The 19,325-nt window shown below is 40.6% G+C and overlaps 1 protein-coding gene across 1 annotated transcript in view; it reads right to left on the bottom strand.

The window, feature by feature from the left end:
- Nucleotides 1-19,325, bottom strand: part of AGPAT4 (1-acylglycerol-3-phosphate O-acyltransferase 4) — a 72,954-nt gene that overhangs the window by 22,930 nt on the left and 30,699 nt on the right. The window contains exons 3-5 of the mRNA XM_051811268.1: nt 14,060-14,229; nt 3,353-3,514; nt 1,023-1,176 (exon numbers count right to left, since the gene is read on the bottom strand). Of these exons, the coding sequence (XP_051667228.1) occupies nt 1,023-1,176; nt 3,353-3,514; nt 14,060-14,229 (486 nt within the window). The remainder of the gene's footprint in view (nt 1-1,022; nt 1,177-3,352; nt 3,515-14,059; nt 14,230-19,325) is intronic.

Raw genomic sequence — 19,325 nt, 5'->3', positions numbered from 1 at the left:
TGCCTGGTAAGCTACAACAGTGATATGATCTACCTGACTCACAAGAGGATATGTAGAAGAAATATAACAGATAGCAAGACAGCTGACTGCAAAGCTTTTTTTACAGCAACTATCCCAGATATGCCACATGAAAATGTGTCTTCAAAGACAAAAGAAGTTTTGATGTTAGCTTCAGTCAAGCTAGAACATTTTCTTCTAAACCCATAACCACTTTGTCTTTCTTATGCAACAGCCTTTTAACAATCCATAACTCTACCAACCCCCCAAAATACCGTAACACTATGGCTACTTAGCACTGTCTTTCCTTTACCCATGAAGTCCACAGCAGACGACTTCGATAGATAGTATTAGCCAAAAAAAAAATCACTTCAAAGGCAATGTGTGCAATATTCTTACTGATGTCATCTTAAAGGTGGCAAATGCAAGTAACCAGAGATAACTGGGGGATAGGGAGCTAGGAACAACATTAACAACTTCATGTTCTGAAATTCAGAAATAATTTGTTTAAAAATTTTGGCTACATGTATCTTCAGTCAAGGTCTACTCCCCTTCCTCAGCTCCACAAAGAAACTCTAAAGAGCAAATCTATACAGGAATTTAAAGCAGAATTTTTTTTTTTAAATTTAAAAATTATGTCACTTGAGGCAGGTATTTACCACAAGGAAACATTTTAAGACACACTGCCTCAGATTCTCTACTGATGCATTTGCTTCATTTAGAATAGAATAGCTTAGTAAATACTAAGAAATACTATCCTTTGGCAATAGGTACAAAATATGCAATTTGAGATTTCCCAATACACAGTCACAGTAACAGAAAACAAAACAAAAATAATAATAATAAAAAACCCCAAGTTGCTCCAGGACTTTATTAGTAAAATCACAGGATAATGGAAAAAAGGTCAGAGAGGATCCCAGGGCTTTTCTGCTAGGACTCACGCTACAGGAAAAAGAAAAGCACGGCAAACTGACAGTAGCTGGATGAAATACCCATTTAGCATTTTTCCCTGTGACTTTCCTTACCTACATTTCTCAAACACTGCACGGTGACAGCAAATCCTTTTGTTCGTGGCAGTAGGTGATACTTGAGCTTGGGCAGACCTTTGGCTTCGGCTACCTGCATGCTAATTTGGTGCTTCTGTTCTGTGAACCTTGTGCCCTCGCAATGAATCAGGAACTAAAACCAAGAGAGAACTACAGTTAGACAGAAGCTCAGGTCTTCTACATCTGACTGAGCAGAGGTGTCTCTAATTCCCACCAGCACAGCCCAAGTTAAGACTGCTAGCAGGAACAGTTGTAGCCACATACACATTTAGGTAATTTATTTGACTGAAGTAAAAAAATTTGAAAGAAACAACCACACAAACAAACAACAAAAAAGTCAAAACCAAACACTCATCCAACTTGCCATCCTCTGGTTTGAACTTCAGCTTTTAGACTTAATCATCTGCTCTGCTACTTGCTATCAGAATGACTTGATTTCTCTAAATGAGTCACTCAATCTCTACACTCAAAATATACTCCTGTTGCAAATGTTTCACTGATGGCGAAGTGTACAGGTATCATGGTATCTAAATCTTGGTAAGTATCTAAACTAAAGACATTTCTAGGAAATGCTTCAGCACCCAGCTTGCACCCCCTGACTCCAACCCTCTGGCTTTCAGTTAGGGCACGAGGACACTGACAACTACACACAGCAACTCTGATGCCAGGGACAGAGCTGGTAACAGATGTAAGGCAGCAGATGCAGGACAACTGAAAGCCTCATGCACTTATGAACTATACAGTGGAAGTGCTCAGACGTGAACAATTACAATCTTGCCACTGGTAGGCAGGGGACAGCACACAGATCTTCGGAGTTTTACCACTTGCTCATCTGCTTTCTGCCAAGCCTGAACGCAAACTAACACATCAGAGAGCACTGCCATATCACACAAGCTAAGTCCTCAGAACCCACAGCAAAAATATAGCCAACAAAGACAGAGATTGAAGAAAACTAGCCAAGCAGACGGCTTTCAGCTCTAGCTCATCCAAGACCACTTCTACTCATGTATCACAAGCATAATGTTAAGTAGTTAGATGAAACATACCGAAACCAATGAGAAAATCTCTCTAGTCCACTTCCCATGCTTTGCCTGTCTACCTTCCAAGGTGCTATTTTTGTGCCTTTTGACATATGTCATCATACAAAGGCAAATTAAAACTCCACATGCAATAACCCCAGGTGTACATCAACAACTATCTCCTGTATGTAGGTATAGCTCCTTCTTAGTAATTAGTATCTATAGGATAGTGGTGGCTTGTGCTCACTGATTAGAGTTGAACTACCTAGGTGCATAGAAAGGCATTCAATGTCTTTTACAAGTCACAGAGAACAGGCAAATCTCGGTGAGATAAACTGAAACTGAAAACCAAGAATGGCCCCTCTACTACACAGTCTTCTGCCTGGAAGTCATCTAAACATTGTCAAAGCACAGCTTAGCACTTGTTTAAATCAATGACAATTAAAAAAAAAAGTCTGTTTCAGAGAATGAGAGATCCAGCACATACATGTTCATGAAGAAACTGCTTCCTAAGCAATAGGTTCTGTAGGTTCTGGTGAGGCTGCTTAATATACCATTTCTTTAACCAAATTGCCCTCTTGCCATCACTAGCTCGTGAGAACTGTGATTTTTCTGATTACTAAGAGAAAAAATTCAAAGGCTTTTCATTCTCAAACCAGGAAACACCAGGCAGGCTCAATACTAAAAAATGATAGCAATGAAAAAAGGAACACTTTCCTGTTGCTGAAAAGTGACACCAATCCTCTCCCTGAAAAACAGTCAATGGCCCCAGTGGGCCATATCTCTGACCAGGTGGCTTCCACTTCTACTGGGCCATGTCTGACCAAGCACGTTCACAGGAAAGGCAAAATCACATGGAAGGGGAAAACACTAGTAGGAACTCTGCAATCTAAGGCAAGAGGGGATCTTAGGTAAAGAATACGGTTGATGTGTTTCAATACAACATCGTCACATGCATCTGTTACACTGCCATGAACCCCCACATCTACCCCTATCCAGGCTCCTGTATTTAGAGGACCACAAGATTTACTGAATGGATCACAGTGCAGGTATTTTTGCAGTGACATCTTAGGGTTCCATACTACAGAGGAAGAAAACAGACAAGACAGACTATTACATGGGAAATTCCAGAGAAAATTCAATTCCTCGAGAATACTCTCCTGATACCACCAGGAAGTTCATGAATCAAAGTTCTCAGGAGCAAGCTGGTGAATATCACATATCATCTGTGCCCTTCATTCCTGCCAAGCATTACAGCACCTCACACCCCACCTGTTAGTCAGCACCCACCCAAAAGTTTTCAGGGTAGTCCCGGAGATTCAGCAACTTCTGTACGACTGTTTTCCGATCTTCTTCCCACTTGCGCTTGCAGAAGACGATCTCTAGGAAATACCACATCCAGCCAATGATAGGCATGTAGGAGAGCTCCTTTTTTGCAAGCACTTTGGAACTCTGCAAGACAGAATCAAAGCAAGTAAAACAGAGTTAAACCACTTAAGAATTCACTGTGGGTATGATACATGCACAGTTAGACACTCAGATATTGGTTCCTATTGACCAGTCCCAGTTTTAACACAAGTGTAAAAACAAAAACAAAGAAAAATAAGTTTTTCTCATATGACAGAACAGTCAAATCTAATATCAGGTATCTGCATGGAAGACTTCCAGAATTAAACATATATATGTGTGTGTCTTTCCTACCCAAATGCTGAAACAAAACAGAAGCCAAATTCCTTCAAACACTGAGATCCATGCAAAAGACCCAAACCATATCAACAGAAATTCTTAATTCAAGCTGATCCTGGACAGTGGCAACTCAAGTTCCTTTAAGAGCAGCTATACTTCTCCTCAGTGCTGGGACTTCTCACCATGACAAAAAAAAAAGAAAAAAAAAAAGAAGCAGAGTCACAGAGCCATTGCTGTACAACATACTGATATTTGCACACATGATTTACCAATGGAAAAATAAGATTCATGTTCAAGTTTGTTCATGAAAGGGCAGAAATACATACAGCAGTGAATTTCTCTTCAAAGTATGCTTCTGAAGTAGGGGGGGAAAAAAGCATTCTTCCTGTCTCACAAGTGTGACAGCCACTGAAGTGATTGGTCCAGACTCTCCACAAGAAGTCTATGATTTATCAAGCATTCAACAAGTTCCGAAAGTCAAATCAGAATTTAACTCTGTGATCATCTCAGACTGACATCCCTTTGGGCAGGAAAACTGATTCCACTTGCTCCTTTCCTGTCTTCCAAGCCAAACAGCCTTGGTGAGCTGTCCCATGTTTCTCTTGGTTATTTAATTAACAAAATGGCACACATGTGTGTTGTGTGTATATAGAAATTGTTGCTTCAGTTTTTCCTGACAAACAGTGACATTTTCTTAGAGGGCAAATGGAGCAATTACAGCCCAGTTTCTAGCCACGATATCATTATGAGCTAGCCCATCAAAATGCTCTGCAGATGGATTCCAGGACATGGCATTTGACTAGAAGAAACTATTTATTGGTAGAAGTTACCATCAAGAGAAAATATTTATTTTTCTTTTTTTTTTTGGTCACTGTTGTTCATTTGGTTGCTAGGGAAAGAGACTTGACCTAATTCTTTATCTCAGCTCATTTCTTTCATCTGTTCTCCTTCCTTCACAAGGAAAATACCTTAAATAATTAAGCTATCTAAAAGCTCGTAAGACTGGAAGGCAAGTGCACATCACATTGCTTCACAAGCAACTGTTACATAGAAGCAGAATATAAAACTGCAGACAATTCCATTTCTAAGCATGCAGGAACCATCTCTGTCAAATCATTCAATGCTCTATAATAAAGTGCTCCCTCTTGAGCATTTGAGACTTTCTGTATTTTAGTGACGGGCTCGGATCAGGACTCCAAACCCAGCTCTTCCACGAGGAGCAGTTGTAGTATTCAGCACAGTTTTAGTCATGTTTTACCTTAGTCCCTACTACAGGGCAGCAGCAACAGCCTCCTCTTCCAGCTCCCCAAACTGGGCACAGAGAAACAGGCTACTACTACTCTCCAAAGAGCATTTTTGTTGTAGACCATGTACAGTATAGCTTCCATTCACAAGGACAAAAACCAGTTCACATGCTCTTCTGCTCCTCTCCACTGTATGTGTCAGAGGAAGACAGTCAAGCCAAGGTTTTGCTCAAGAAACCGAAGAGATGCTAAGTGTTTCTAGCTGAGCAGGGAGGGCTAAAACCTTTGGGAACTACTGTCCACCTCAGCCATAGCCAAGCCACTGCACAATGAGGCCAACAGCAAGAAAAAACCCCAACGTGCTCTTCACGTTCACGTACAGTAAGTATTCAGTATCATAAGAACTACCATAAACTAACCTAGGTGTGCTTTATATAGAATGTGCAAGGCCTCCATAGCACAGAGTCAGAAAAGAATCCAGTAGTCCTTCCTCCCAGATTTTAAAATGCAAGAATTCTAGTCCAAAAAACTAACTAAAATAAGTATTTCACTGTACCTATTTTCTAATGTTTTGCATATTTTAAGAAGAGTACAAATTACACAAGAAGCACACGAGAAGTTGCTACTGGTTTTTTTTTTCCCCTCCCCCAGTGGATCCAAGAAACAATACTGTAAGGTAAGGTGTTATGGGCAGAGGTATAACCACAAAAGCAGAACAGATGTCTGAATTCTTCCCCAGGGTATGTTCTTATTCATTTACTGTGCCAATGCATTTTTAAAATTCAGAAGTGCTCTTCTAGACATGTGTGAGTATGATTCCTTAGATGCACATAAAAAGAAGCTAAGTCACCTCACACTGTTTTGTGCACCCATCTGTCCTAGGATTAGAAGGAAGACTAATGACAACTAATTAGAGAAAGGAAACTTCTCACTGCATTATACTAGCAAGACTGCTCTCAAGTGGGAGGAATACATTGGCCTCCCCTCAGGAGTTACCATCTCTTTCACAATAACTAGAGCTACAGTCTGCTCTGTTTCAGACATCTACCTGTGCACAGCTCCTGTGTAAATACATGAGGGAAAAAACGCAACTCTGGTTGACTTCAGCTACTAACTTGTTCTTTACCAACGTGTTTTGGTAAAATACATGACAGTTACCTCTAACCTTCAAATTCAGCTTGTTCAACAGAATAAAATTCATTAAAAAGTGCTGATTTATTCCATGTAAGCTGCCTTCTTGAAGGAAGTTAAGCATTTTCAGTGCTCAGAACTGCATAATTTCAACAGATATTTAATGAAATTAATGTTGGACAGGGACAACTTATATACAGTAATAAAATTTTAAACCAGGTTAATTTATTTTGACCAAGTTTGTTCAGATGGAAATACGCATGAAGTTCCTTCCCCTTTGTGAATGACTGCACCAATATCACAAAAAAAGAGTGTTCTTACAAGCTTATTTTAAAAGCATTTGTCCAGCTTGTTGTCAAAGAAAGAAAATCTTAATTCTGTATGTCCAGCCTCAGTTATTCAACACCTCTTGATCAAGAGCATAACAAACAGCAAGAAATAACTGTGCAAGCTGTGAGTGCCCAAAAAATTTATTCCACAGTTTCAAAACAAGTTTATTGTAGCTGCAAACCATTAGCAGCAGTAATTTGCCTCATAAGTTATTTGCTCTTCAGGCTGTCCTCAGCATTGACATACTTTCAATGATTCCCACTGCTCTATTTTTGAAATTTAGCACTCCTTCATATTATACTCCTAGGGCATCAAGATGGAAAGATATGTTTCTTTAGTCTCTCAAAGCCATCATTCCAGAAATTTAGTTAGGCTCCTAATTTCTAATGCTTCATATTGAATAAAATTTCTCCATGTTGGAAAGGTAACACAGCAATATTTTAGAAGATATATTTCCTAGCACATGCTAATGTGTTTTGTTAAATACAAGTAATAATGCACTTTCGGCTGCCTACAAGAACAAGTACATATTTTAGAATAATAGAATTGTTTAGGTTGGAAAAGACCCTTATAATTATCAACTCCAACCACTACGCCAGCACTGCCAAGTCCACCACTAACCCACATCCCGAACTGCCACGTCTGAAAATCTTTCAAATACCTCCAGAGATGGGTACTCAACTACTTTTCTTGGACAGCCTGTTCCAATGCTTGATGGAACTCTGAGTGAAGAAATTTTTCCTGATATCCTACCTAAATTTTCCCTGATACAACTTGAGGCTGTTTCCTCTTGTCCCACTTTATACCTGGGAAAAGGGACCAACCCTCACCTTGCTACATCCTCCTTTCAGGTAGTTGTAGAGAGCAACAAGGTCTTCCCTTGAGCCTCCGTTTCCCCAGGCTAAACAATCCCAGCTTCCTTAGCTGCTACTCATAGGACTTGTGCTCCAGACCCTTTGCCAGTTCTGTTGCTTTTCTCTGGACACACTCCACCACCTCAATGTCCTTCCCGTATCAGACCTGGATACAGCACTGAGGTGCAGCCTCACCAGTGCTGAGTACAGGGTAACAATCACTTACCCGGTCCTGCTGGTCACACTACTTTTTATACAAGCCAGGATGCCATTGGCCTTCTTGGCCACCCAGGCATACTGCTGGCTCATGTTCTGCCACTGGCAACCAGTACCCTCAGGTCCTTTTCTGAAGGGCAGTTTTCCAGCCACTCTCCCTGCTGCCTGTAGTGCCGCCTGGGGTTGTTGTGACCCAAGGGCAGAACCTGTCACTTGGTCTTGTTGAACCTTATGACAATTGGCCTTAGCCCAGTTATCTAGCCTGTCTAGATCCCTCTGCAGAGCCTTCCTACCCTCCAGCAGATCAACATTCCCAGCCATCTTGGCACTGTCTGCAGTCTGACTGAGGGTTTACTTGATCCCCTCATCCAGATCATTGATAAAGATATTAAGCAAGACTGGTGCCAAAACCGTGCCCTGGGGAACACCACTAGTGATCTGCTGCCAGCTGGATTTAATTCCATTCACTACCACTCTCTGAGCCCAGTCATCCAGCCAATTTTTTACCCAGCAAAGACTGCACCACACCACGAGCAGTCAGTCCAGCAGGGCCTCTTCCCTAGTTGACTCTTTCACCAGCTGCATCAGGAAGTTGTCTTCCACATACTCCAGGAACCTCTTAGACTGCTTCCTCTCTGCTGTGTTGTATTTCCAGCAGACACCTGGTAAGTTGAAGTCTCCCAGAAGAACAAGGGCTAGTAATTGTAAGACTTCTCCCAGCTGCTTATAGAACATTTCTTCTGCCTCCTCATCATGGGTTGGGTGGTCTGTAACAGACTCCGGACAGGATATCTACCTAGTTGGCTTTCCTCTGCTCCTTACCCAGAAACACTTGACCCTTTCATCACCATTGTCCAGTTCTAGACAATCAAAATACTCCCTAACATACAGGGCTATCCTTACCACCTCTCCTTCCTTGCCTATTCCTTCTGAAGACCTTATACCCATCCACTGCAGCATTCCAGTTGTGCGAGTCATTCCACTGTGTTTCTGTGACTGCAACAATATCACTGCTTTCAAGCCACACAATGGCTTCCAATTCCTTGTTTATTGCCCATGCCATGTGCGTTGGTGTAGATGCACTTCAGTTGGACTATTGATCCTGGCACCTTTTCTGGGGGAATTCTAATGTGATCATTCTCAGGTACTTTATGGTTTCTTACACATCAACAACTTTGGCTTTTGCTGCTGCATGGATCTTCATGCTCTACCTCCACGGACCTATCAGACCAAAGAACCTCGCTAGCACACCACCTCTCAAACACCAGCATGCGAACCCCAGCCTTATCTCTAGCAAGCCCGATTTTGTCCCCTTCCCCCTTCAAATCTAGTTTAAAATCTATTAATATTTTAAAATGCACAAACTACTGTGCTCACACACCTATCAGTCCCATACAATAACCTACAAAAGTCTCTTCTCACACCTATATTTAAGGTCATGATTAGTTTTTCCAACAGCACACTTCAAAATAAACAACTCAAATAAAATTTGGGTTTCCTGACACAAGGAACAGATACTTAAGGTTAAAATTTATTATATGTGCTTAGTGATTTTTTATGAGAAATATGGCCTCTTTTGGAAATGCAAATATTTTGATGCAACATGAGCCCCTCAGAATAATGTTTATGTTTCACTGAGACAGAAACATTAGCATTATTAACTTGAAACACTAAAGACACCAGAAGATAAACAGAAAAACCAGCACGTTTAGCCTTAAAGCACAGGCGGTTTTTGCCATTATTAATGTCTTCATCTCAGAAAAAAGGTTATTAAATGACTAGAAAAGCTATTTTATCACTGCTTAATTAGATCAAGCAGTGAAGCAGTCAATCCAGGCAGGGAGCATATTAAAGTGCTTTTGGTAAAAATCCTGAATAACACCTCTCTCCTCAGAATATGCCTCTATCCCGAGTTTCATTTCTGATGCACAGTAGGTGTGTTTTCAGTGGGATGGTTAGGAATATCCTTTGAAGAAACGAAATGCTACTAATATATTTAAATAGTGATACAGTAGCTAGGTTGTCCACCACTAAGAAGATAAATCCAAGGACTGGAATGTCACAGGTAGGAAATGGGAAGGGCACAGCAGAGTGCAGGGACCTGTCACCAAGTCCATGCTTCTATTACACAACAGAGCAAAACACAGACATCAGAGTTAGCATCCCCCCAGCCATCGCACCAGCATGGGGTGGAAAAGCAGAGCATCCACAACACAACCATCATAGTCACCCTGGCTCAGGATCACAGTAACAGCCCTGTCTCTTATTAGGAAACACTGGTGTGGACAAAGCTGTGTCCTGTTGGGGCTATGCTGTTTCCAACTCTACAGAAAACCAAGTTGGCAGCCCAGCTCCTCCTTCCCTCACAGCCTGTTGCAGCCACCTGTGTGTCACACAGAGGAAGGATTCAGCCATCCCCACGGACATCTATGTTGCCTATGGCAGCATGATGCTGACTTGGCATCGAGGACCCTTATATACCCCTCCTCCTGCACACAAAACTGAGGTCTGGCAGCACAAAGAGATGGAAATGTGGCTGATGTGTGCCAAGGAATGAAAACAAAACCCAAAGAACCCTTCACAAAAAAACCCACAAGTGGAATATAGATGTAAGTGATTGATTGTTTGGGCCCAATGCAGGTTTTCCTGAAACCCCAGTTGCTCTTAGTTTTCGTGTCTGCTTCCTTCTTCTATTTTCCAACAACAACGAAAAAAATCATGTAATGTTTGATATTGCACAGTTATACATCCATAAACTAGTAAGATAATAACTTGTAAGAGTAAAAGCAAGCATAAAACTGCTTCTTCATGTGGGTTTCTCCTTCTCCACTACAAATGAACAGGTCTCTGGTTCTCACTCAGTACTGTCAACCCGGTACCTCCTAGAATTTTCAATGGGTGTTCCAAAAAAATTAAAGGAAAAAAAATTAAAAGTAAACCAAATATTAGAATTGTCATTCTTTCCCCTTCCTCATCTCCATGCACACTCCTCAAATTCTTAGCACCTTATTTGGGTTTTTTTGCTAAATTTTCTTCCAGAGCCAATTAAAAAAAAACCTTCATGAAAGCCGAGAACCTCATGCCATAAAAGTAGAGATCTGAGTCCTTAGAAGAACACTCAGGTTCACAAACCTAAAAACAACAGGCAACAGACTATGCCACTCCTACTCCAACCCCCAAAACCAGCAAAAAAATTCCCTAAACCAACACTGATAAAAACAAAGCCACATTGATAGAGCTTTATAAACCTGTTAAGATTAAGGTAATTTGGCTATAAGGAGAAAGCCAGTACCAGAGAAGAGATACAACAGATGGAGCAGAAAAACAAACAGACTGAATGTTGCAACTAAGACCAGGAGGGGCAGTTTTCATATCATAGTTAAAACCTAAAAGGAAAAGGGACTTTTTTTTTTCTTTTGGGGACAGAAGGGGCAAGAGACATTTAAGGAAGCTTAATACTGTTTTCAGATAAACAAAAACAATGTCCTGGTTGTGGCTGGAATAGAGTTAATTTTCTTCCCAGTAGCTGTGTTTTGGATTTAGAATGAGAATAATGTTGATAACATGTGGATGTTTTAGTTGTTACTAAGCGGTGTTTACATTACATCACATCAAGGACTCTTCAGCTTCTCACACCACTCTGTCAGAGAGTGGGTTGGAGGACAAAAGAAGCTGCAAAGAGACACAGGTAGGACAACTGATCCATACTAGTCAAAGGGATATTTCACACTATATAATGTGAAATATAAACTAGGGGGAAAGTTGGCTGGGGGCTGCTGCTTGGCAACTGGAGTGTGGTGCATCATTTGTTTTGTATATTCTGACTCTTTTACCATCATCATTATTTTTGTCCCTTCTTTTCCTGTCCAATTAAACTCTATCTCAACCCACAAATTTTATCTCCCAATTCTGTTCCCCATCCCACAAGGAGCAGGGAGTGAGCAAGTGAATCCGTGGTGTTCAGCTGCCTGGATGATTAAACCACAAGAACTAAGCAAAAAATTACAACATTTAATGGCTTGATTTAATAAAAGTTCAAGCTGTAAAACGCTGAAAGTTTGAACACATGCATGTGACACTGTTAAGAGCATTGCCATTATCTGCCAGGGCTACAGGGTACAGCTGAAGGTCACAACAAAGCCATTCTGTCTGTCTGCCTGCTGTAGCCAAGCACAACTAGTTCCAACTCCTTCAGCTCAAAGTTGAAGTCATCTTAGTCGTCTCCCTCTCCCCCCTCCCCAGGCATCTCTCCTTTCTTCATTGGATTAGTTAAGGCAGAAAAGAGAGAGAAAGGGTATCTGAAACATGCCAAAACAGAACAGAGAAGCAACAGAACAGATGCAGGAGACAACATGTGCAAGATTTCCTTTTCAGCAGCAGCAGACATGAGATCAGCTGAGTAAGGTGTTGGCAGATACCTAAACTTTGCACAGAAACTTAATGGAGTCTACAATTAAACATCATTAAATATAAACACCCATTGGCTCACAAAGCTGCTGAGCCACAAAACACTGGAGGCTGGAACACCTTAGACATCTTGCCTGACACTTGCCTTTTTCCTCTAACTCCTTTTTCTAAACATCAGCCCTCAACATCGTGGTTTCTAATTGTGGTGCCACATCATGCTCTGGAAATCGATGTAAGGCAGCACAAAGTCAAACCAACCTATATTCCCCATCCCTGCATATTTGTCTACCCCTGCACTGCCCCAAACCAAGTTCCAGTATAACAATACAGACAATACAATGAGGAAAACTGATTGTGTAGCATTTTCCTTTTATTTTTTTCTTAACCTGGCTTAAGATGAACCTCAGCTGGTTGCCCCAACAGGGAAATGAACTGCTTTGTTGAGTAAAGACATGTATGCAAATGAGAGCACATAGGAACTACTTCTTCCTGGAACGGTTTCTGGGAAGTAAAACCATAGTATATTACTCAAGACTGAAATAGATTTTTAAACCAAAAAAAAAAAAAGAAAAAAACCAACATATATCGGTTCCTTAGAAAATCCTAAGATTAGCTTAAATACAAACCAAGTAATAACTGTAAGCATCCAAAAAAAGGAAAAAATACTTTCAGTTAGTGCAATGCAGTTATCCTTCTATGTTGTGGTATTCTTATGCATAGGGAACAACACAGACTAAAACAGAATCCTGATTAACTTGGAAAACTATGAAAAAAAATTACAGCTAGTGAGATTCAATCCAACTACAGAGCACCAATGAAAAAACAAGGTATTTTTGACCTTGTAGGCCCCTACTACTTTGTACAGAAACAATTCTTTCATTTTCTACATTGGTACTTTCTGAAGATGCACATGACCCTTTAAAATACAGCTTTATTTAGAGAACTGAGGCCATGAGGCTTACAAAATTAGACAGACTATACTAAAACACCACTGTATAATGAACACGTAGACAGGGGCCGGATTTTTGCAGGTACATCTGCTTGCCAGGAACAAGTTTCCCTATATCTCCTGCTGTACCATGCCATCCTCCAGCTCCCTGCTCAAGTCCTAGACATTACAGCAGAATTGTTCTTCAGTAATTAGGATCTAACAGCCATTTTGGTGACATGCAAGGCCTGTAATGCTTAGGTTCATTATCCTCTACTTTTAAGGTCCCCTTTTAGATTGTTGGTGGTTTTTTTTAACAGAACTGCCATTATTGCAATTTGAAAGTGACTGAAGTGATGCATAAATTTCCAGAAAATGCAAAGAGTTCAAAGGAAAGGCCATAAAAAAATCATAGGTTTGCAGAATCCAAGGTCAGGACTTTTGACAGTGGCCAGCATGAAAGCTAGAAGGATGCTGCAGAAGGCTGCCAAAATGAGGTATTAGTCTTTCTTTTTAGGAGGGAGGAACAATTAGATAAATCCTTTGTAGACAGAGAATAGTCACCACCTAAAAATTAAGTTAGGCTAATTTAGATGGGGGTCTTGTATCATCCCCATGATCTGGCAGGGGAAACAAAAAGGCAACCCTAAAAACAAATGCACACTTAACTCTTAGCCTAATGTGACAGTGTATTCAACCATGGGTAACTCATTCCTCCTCCATCTCTTACTAGCTATAAGCTGGTTACTGCTTTCACTTGAGATGGTTGCTCTTTCATTCTGAGAGAGGCAGGCTACATCACTCAAACTCTACCTGTGGATTTGTAAGACTACACTGGAAAAAGCAAACAAATTCTATAATTTACTGGGAAAGAATTATGGAACAGCTCATCTTTCTGCAGCACAATGAACCTAGCAAACACACAGAGAGAAGTAACTGTAAGGACCTCCACAGGTTAAAAAAAATATCTCCTTCATCAGCTTTAACTGCAATGTTTTTAAAATTTCTGTGCCCAAGCAATCCTGTTTCAGTACTCCACATATTTGAACTGTAGTGCTTTAGATTCACCTCTAATTCTGGACAGTGGTGGGTGAAATTCGAGTGCAGATCTGTTATCATTCAAAAACACACATAACTTGTTTTGGGTGTTTTTTCCACATCCAAGAAGAAGTAATTTATTTTAAATGCTAAACAAACTCACCCCCAAGACCCCAAATCTCTCACAAAAGTTCCATCCACAGAGAAAGTCAATTTCGAAGTTGTGATTAAGGATTACAATGGCATTCTCCTTCCCATACTTGTGGTAATTCTCTGGATCAGTGTATAGGGTGCAATCGGTGCCTGACCACCATTCCAGCAACATCACCATCTCTGAAATAAAAAAGAAGAAATATATGAATGTACATAGTATATACAAAGCCAAAAATTAGTATCATGTTGAAATCATCAGTCACCTCAACAGCACATAGCAATGAAACGGCTGTAATGAAGAACACGTAATGAGGACTGCTTAAAACACAGCTAAGAGTGGTTTCTCAGCAGTAACCTAGTTACAATCATATACATTTCATTTGCTTATCCCTTTATCAAGCACAGGCTTGTATTGTAGGCTTTGTATTTGTTTTGCTTGGAACTGTAAGTCTAACCACAAGATTTGTGAATCAAACCTTTATATTTAGAGAAATCTTTCTAGTCTGGGGCACAGGAAGTTGAATTGAGTCAGTAAAGCCAAGAAGCTCGGAGAGCTCTATCTCCATGGAGACGGAAAAAGGAAAACTGAAAGCAATGGCTCTCTTCAAGCAACCCATGTCTTGAGCTGGGGGTACCATGAGGGTACCATGGTACTAAATGAGAGTTGTCTGTCAAGACTGCAGAGGAGTTAAGGGACACATTTGTTTCCTCTCACAGTTATCACAGAAGTTCTGAACCAAATCAGAGGTCTAATGCAAGGGGTTATTCTTTGGTAAATGAAATGTATCTCCTTCTCAGAGCAGAGTTGTGCCTTACGAATGCCTCTGCTGGAAGGATGAGGCTGGAAGGATGCTCCCCTGGCTCAAAACAAGCTGAAAGCACCACAAATCCTCATTCACTTCAGGAAAGATCAAAATCAGGCCAGTCTTGGAAACACTTCTGAATTTCTTTCAATTTAGGTCCCTTATTGGTGACCAAACCCAGAAAATAGCAAGGAACAAGTCATCTACATTTTCAGTCATCATGAGCAAAATTGATTGTCTGAAGCTCTTGGACAACATTGTGCTGTACAGTAGAGAACATAAATGACACGAATGAATTCTACCTAAGCGTTACAGCCAGGCTAACAAACAATCTCTATTCAAGTAACATTACCTTAATATGATGAAAGCATGTTTATGGTACAGATTAATGACTGACTTGTCAGTCCATCTGTTTGTTTCTAATCAGGGCAGGTAACTACTACCACAGCAGGAGTACAGATTACTCAATGCATGCTATTATGCATCAAAACAATCATCACAGATGCAGAGTGAGACCTAAACTGCCATATGCTAACTGAGCAATGGCAGATTTCACTGGTTGGAAACTAATTTCCCAATAAAGCCAAAGACAGCTTGTCCTGGGTTACACAAAGACTCTGATATCCACCTTTTCTCTTTTCTCCAAATATGCCTACTAATTTAGACTGTGGGAAGGACTTAAGTGGTACTCTCCTGGGAGAAGAATGTATCAACCACTGTGAAAAGACTGGAAGGCTGATGACTGAGAGGGTGTGCACACCTGCCACCTCAGGCTATTCGTGTCCTTACACAACTGACTCATCTATGATAACTCCCCCTGTGGAGACATCAGGACAGTTCACTCAAATGGCCTGAAGATATTCACCATGATGGCCATAATGGATCCACCTGTGCTTAGAAGGTGTCAAAGACTCTTAAAATGTCCCGTGATCCAGTATTAATCATCCAATGAAGAACTCACCAGAGGCATTCCCACCTACCCTGAGCCCAATAGAAGACCACAGGGACTTCACTGGGGAGGTCAAGGGTTTCCTTCCCTCACTCCATGGGACTTTTACCACCCAGGCCTCTACCATCACCTCAACAGATCAGGATTTCAACCACCATCAGAGCTGCAGTGACCAAGTCTCATCGCTGGATCCAGCGGGTGTCTTGTGAGTCCTTCCAGTCCCAGCCCCGCTCCAACTGGCTGTACCAGCACCGCAGCCTCATTCCAGCACTGACCCTCCAAACTATTCCTGCCAGGTTTTAACGGATGGGGGGAGGCTGGCCACAATCTTGTTTTGCTCCAGTGGGTGGGAGCTTGGGAATTTTTCTGGTTTTATCAGTATTATTTATCAGTATTATTTAGCATTCTTCTTGATAAAGAGTTATTTTTTCACTTACATCTGGGCATGTTTGGTCTCTTTCTCTCTCTCTCCGTATTGGAGAGAACCAGGGGTACTGGAGGAAGGAGACCTCCATCTGAGGTCTCTGCCCCTCCAAATTGTCTCAAACCAAGACAGCTGTGAAGATATAGAAACATGTACCTTCCAGATTTCCCCTGCTAAGAGCTGCCTTATGAAACACACTCACAATTTTACATCTTTCCAAGGGTATAGCTTTCTACTGCATTTATATTGGAAATAAAAGCCCTCCGCTCCTCCACTGTGTTGACAAAAAAGCCAACTTTTTTGTCCTGAGAAAAGCCATTCCACTTCAAGTGTGGATTTTTTATTTATTTTGTCTTTTTCCAAGGAACTTGAACAAACCCAGTAGTATATCATGAATCTCACTATAGGTGTGCCACATGCACACATTACATATTTTCAGTCTCAACTATATTCCAAAAAAGCATAGGTAAAAATATTTCTAGAAGCGGTTTGATTCTTCAGGCTTCACATAAGCAGGATTTTTGTTTGAATACATACTGCAGAAATAGGTCCCTATTCCTCACCTCACATGCCATTTATCACTGATATGCTCAGGCAGTTGCTGCAGAAACAGAAAGAAGGCATTGAACACCTCTGTATTTAAAATACCATCTGCAAGCTTCTAAGCTCTTAACATGCTTCTTCCCTCCTTCACAGTACAGATGATTAGAGGAAGTTTCCTCTTCTTTGTACAGCAGTCATAACATTGCAAGTAGAAATCAACTGTATGGGGGGAAAAAAGATTCTCTTGCTCCCATCCAGGACTGGTCTAAGACCCTCCCTTTGATGAGGGTTTGGAGTTTCAGCATCACAATAGAGCTGGTAAATTCATATTCAACAACATCATGAGGATTCCTACCTTTCAAAGTAATTCCTTCAGTGACACTTTCAAACAATTAATGCAAAGGAAGGAGAAAAATCAAAGGAACTTGAAATCTCTACTCCCTGCTTTGAAGGCAGAGTCCTTGCAGCACATTACAACTAGCTTAGAAGAAGAGAGAAAACGGCAGGGAGAAAACGACTTCAAACGTCTAATATGAATACTCTGTCTGATTAGGAATTTTGAGTTGTTCTACCTTTCTGAAATAAAAAAAGGCTCTCATCCTGCTACACGAAACAGCCTCTACCTCCTGCAAGAGTAGTTTCCTAGCCCTTCACTGCACAAATCTGAACTGCTTCAATGCTTGCACTTCTAAAGAAATAACTAGAAAGAAAACATCTCCAAGGCAGACGTGAATTATAAGTGGTTATATGAAAAAAAAACATTTAAGGGAAGAAGGGAAACACAGAGTTTATTGAGACTTGTTATCTTCCACCTCAAAGTTTTCAAGAATGAGTCATTAAAACAGTTATCACTGTTCTTCTGTAGAAGTTGTTACTAATTCCTTTACCTAACTATTCTTGATAAGGAGCAGATCACCTACTGTGGTTCCTTCCAACCTTATCCATTCTGTGATTATGTGATAAGCCATGAAAACACTTGCTTACAAGACTAACTATAAATTTCCTGTTTTAAAATGTAATTAAAACATACTTATTTATTGACACAATAAGTACAATCATTTGAAGATCTCAAGTGCGTAACCTGTTTTAAGGAGCTACAGAACTGTAACTCTTTGTACGTCATGTACCCGCATGACATAATTTTCTTTAACCTACGTATCAAGGCAACACCAAGAAAAAGAATTTAGAAAATCCTTATGGGAATATATGGTAAAAGCATAGTAAGCTCTCCAATACAAATATAAGCAAGACAAGTGGGCAAGTTGTCACCATTTCAAAGACCAGATAGGGTGAATGGCTGCGTGATGAATGAGTACATTGCATGGAAGACTGGGGAAAGTATTTTAAAAAATGCAAAAATAAGGCTAAACATAGAGTGACAGACAGCATAGTCTAGTTCATGTCTGTCTATGTAAGAATGACATACAATAATAACTCACTACCTTTCCAGATTTTCAGACTACAGGTGTACTTCCTAAACATTTTTCACAGAATTAATTAAGTCTACAGGTAACTAAAAAAAGCAAGTCTGTATCTTCCTTGGACTACTCAAAAGCCCTCTGTGTACCATAGACAGGGTTAAACCCCTGAGTGGTACCTACTATACTTACTAATCATGAAGCTCCATAAGAGGTTTTCAAAATACTTCCAAGTACTGACAATTCCACAGTCTCCTCACACAGGCTATTCAACTGACCAGGCATTTATTTCTGGTCTCCACTTTCTTTTCCTCTACAGGAGCTGCAGGAAAACTTGAAGGCAGGAATTCTGCTATAAGATTGCACTGATTAGATACATGAAACTGGAGCTCAGAGTTGGAACATTACTAAAAGACTACAGGAAAAAAATTTAAACTTAACTGATTATTATAAAAAAGCATATAGGTATTTCCTGTGAGGGTGAACAAAAAGTAGTTCTCAGGAAAAAAAAACAACTGCAGCTCTTAAATCAAGCAATGCCTTTCCCACTTCCCCAAGATGAAGGGGAGGTCATTCAGGGAGCCCAATCAGACAAGGCATCAGTTCTTCAGCATCAAGCAGATTCCCTTCCATTCTTTACTCTACGTGAGCAACACATCCAGGTGTGTGTGTGACCACCAATGAGGTGTAATGGAGTAATCTGGTTCAATCCAAGACAGAGGTCCTGGTCATCAAGCTGTAGGAAAATGCTGAAGTTGACCGGTTTAAACAGAAGAAAAAACCCAAAATCCAGCCCCCTCTTTCCTTTGTGCTGCCACCACCCATTCCCTACCCCAACATTTACCAGAGCTGGTGGTACAGTCACTGATATCTTTGGACCTCTTTTCCCCTCCCTTAAAGTTGTCTTGCAGCAAAAAGTAGGTGGCTGATGGCAGGGAAGGTATATGGGGAATTGTGCACATAAATTTCAAAAGAAAAACAAAGAAACCCCTTCTCTGTTGGCTACAGGTCTGGTTTTGAAGATTTTTGCACAAGTCTCCATGGAAGATCCTGTAAGCAATTCCCCTGAATAACACTTCAGTTAACTACATGTCTGTGTTGTTAGGGACAGAAGTCATTAACAGTGAAGAAAGCAGAAA

The sequence above is a fragment of the Manacus candei genome, unplaced genomic scaffold, assembly GCF_025592945.1.
Source record: "Manacus candei isolate 608988 ecotype Guabito, Panama unplaced genomic scaffold, ASM2559294v1 h1tg000081l, whole genome shotgun sequence".
Lineage (NCBI taxonomy): Eukaryota > Metazoa > Chordata > Aves > Passeriformes > Pipridae > Manacus > Manacus candei.
This window is presented reverse-complemented; position numbering and strand designations above follow the sequence as displayed.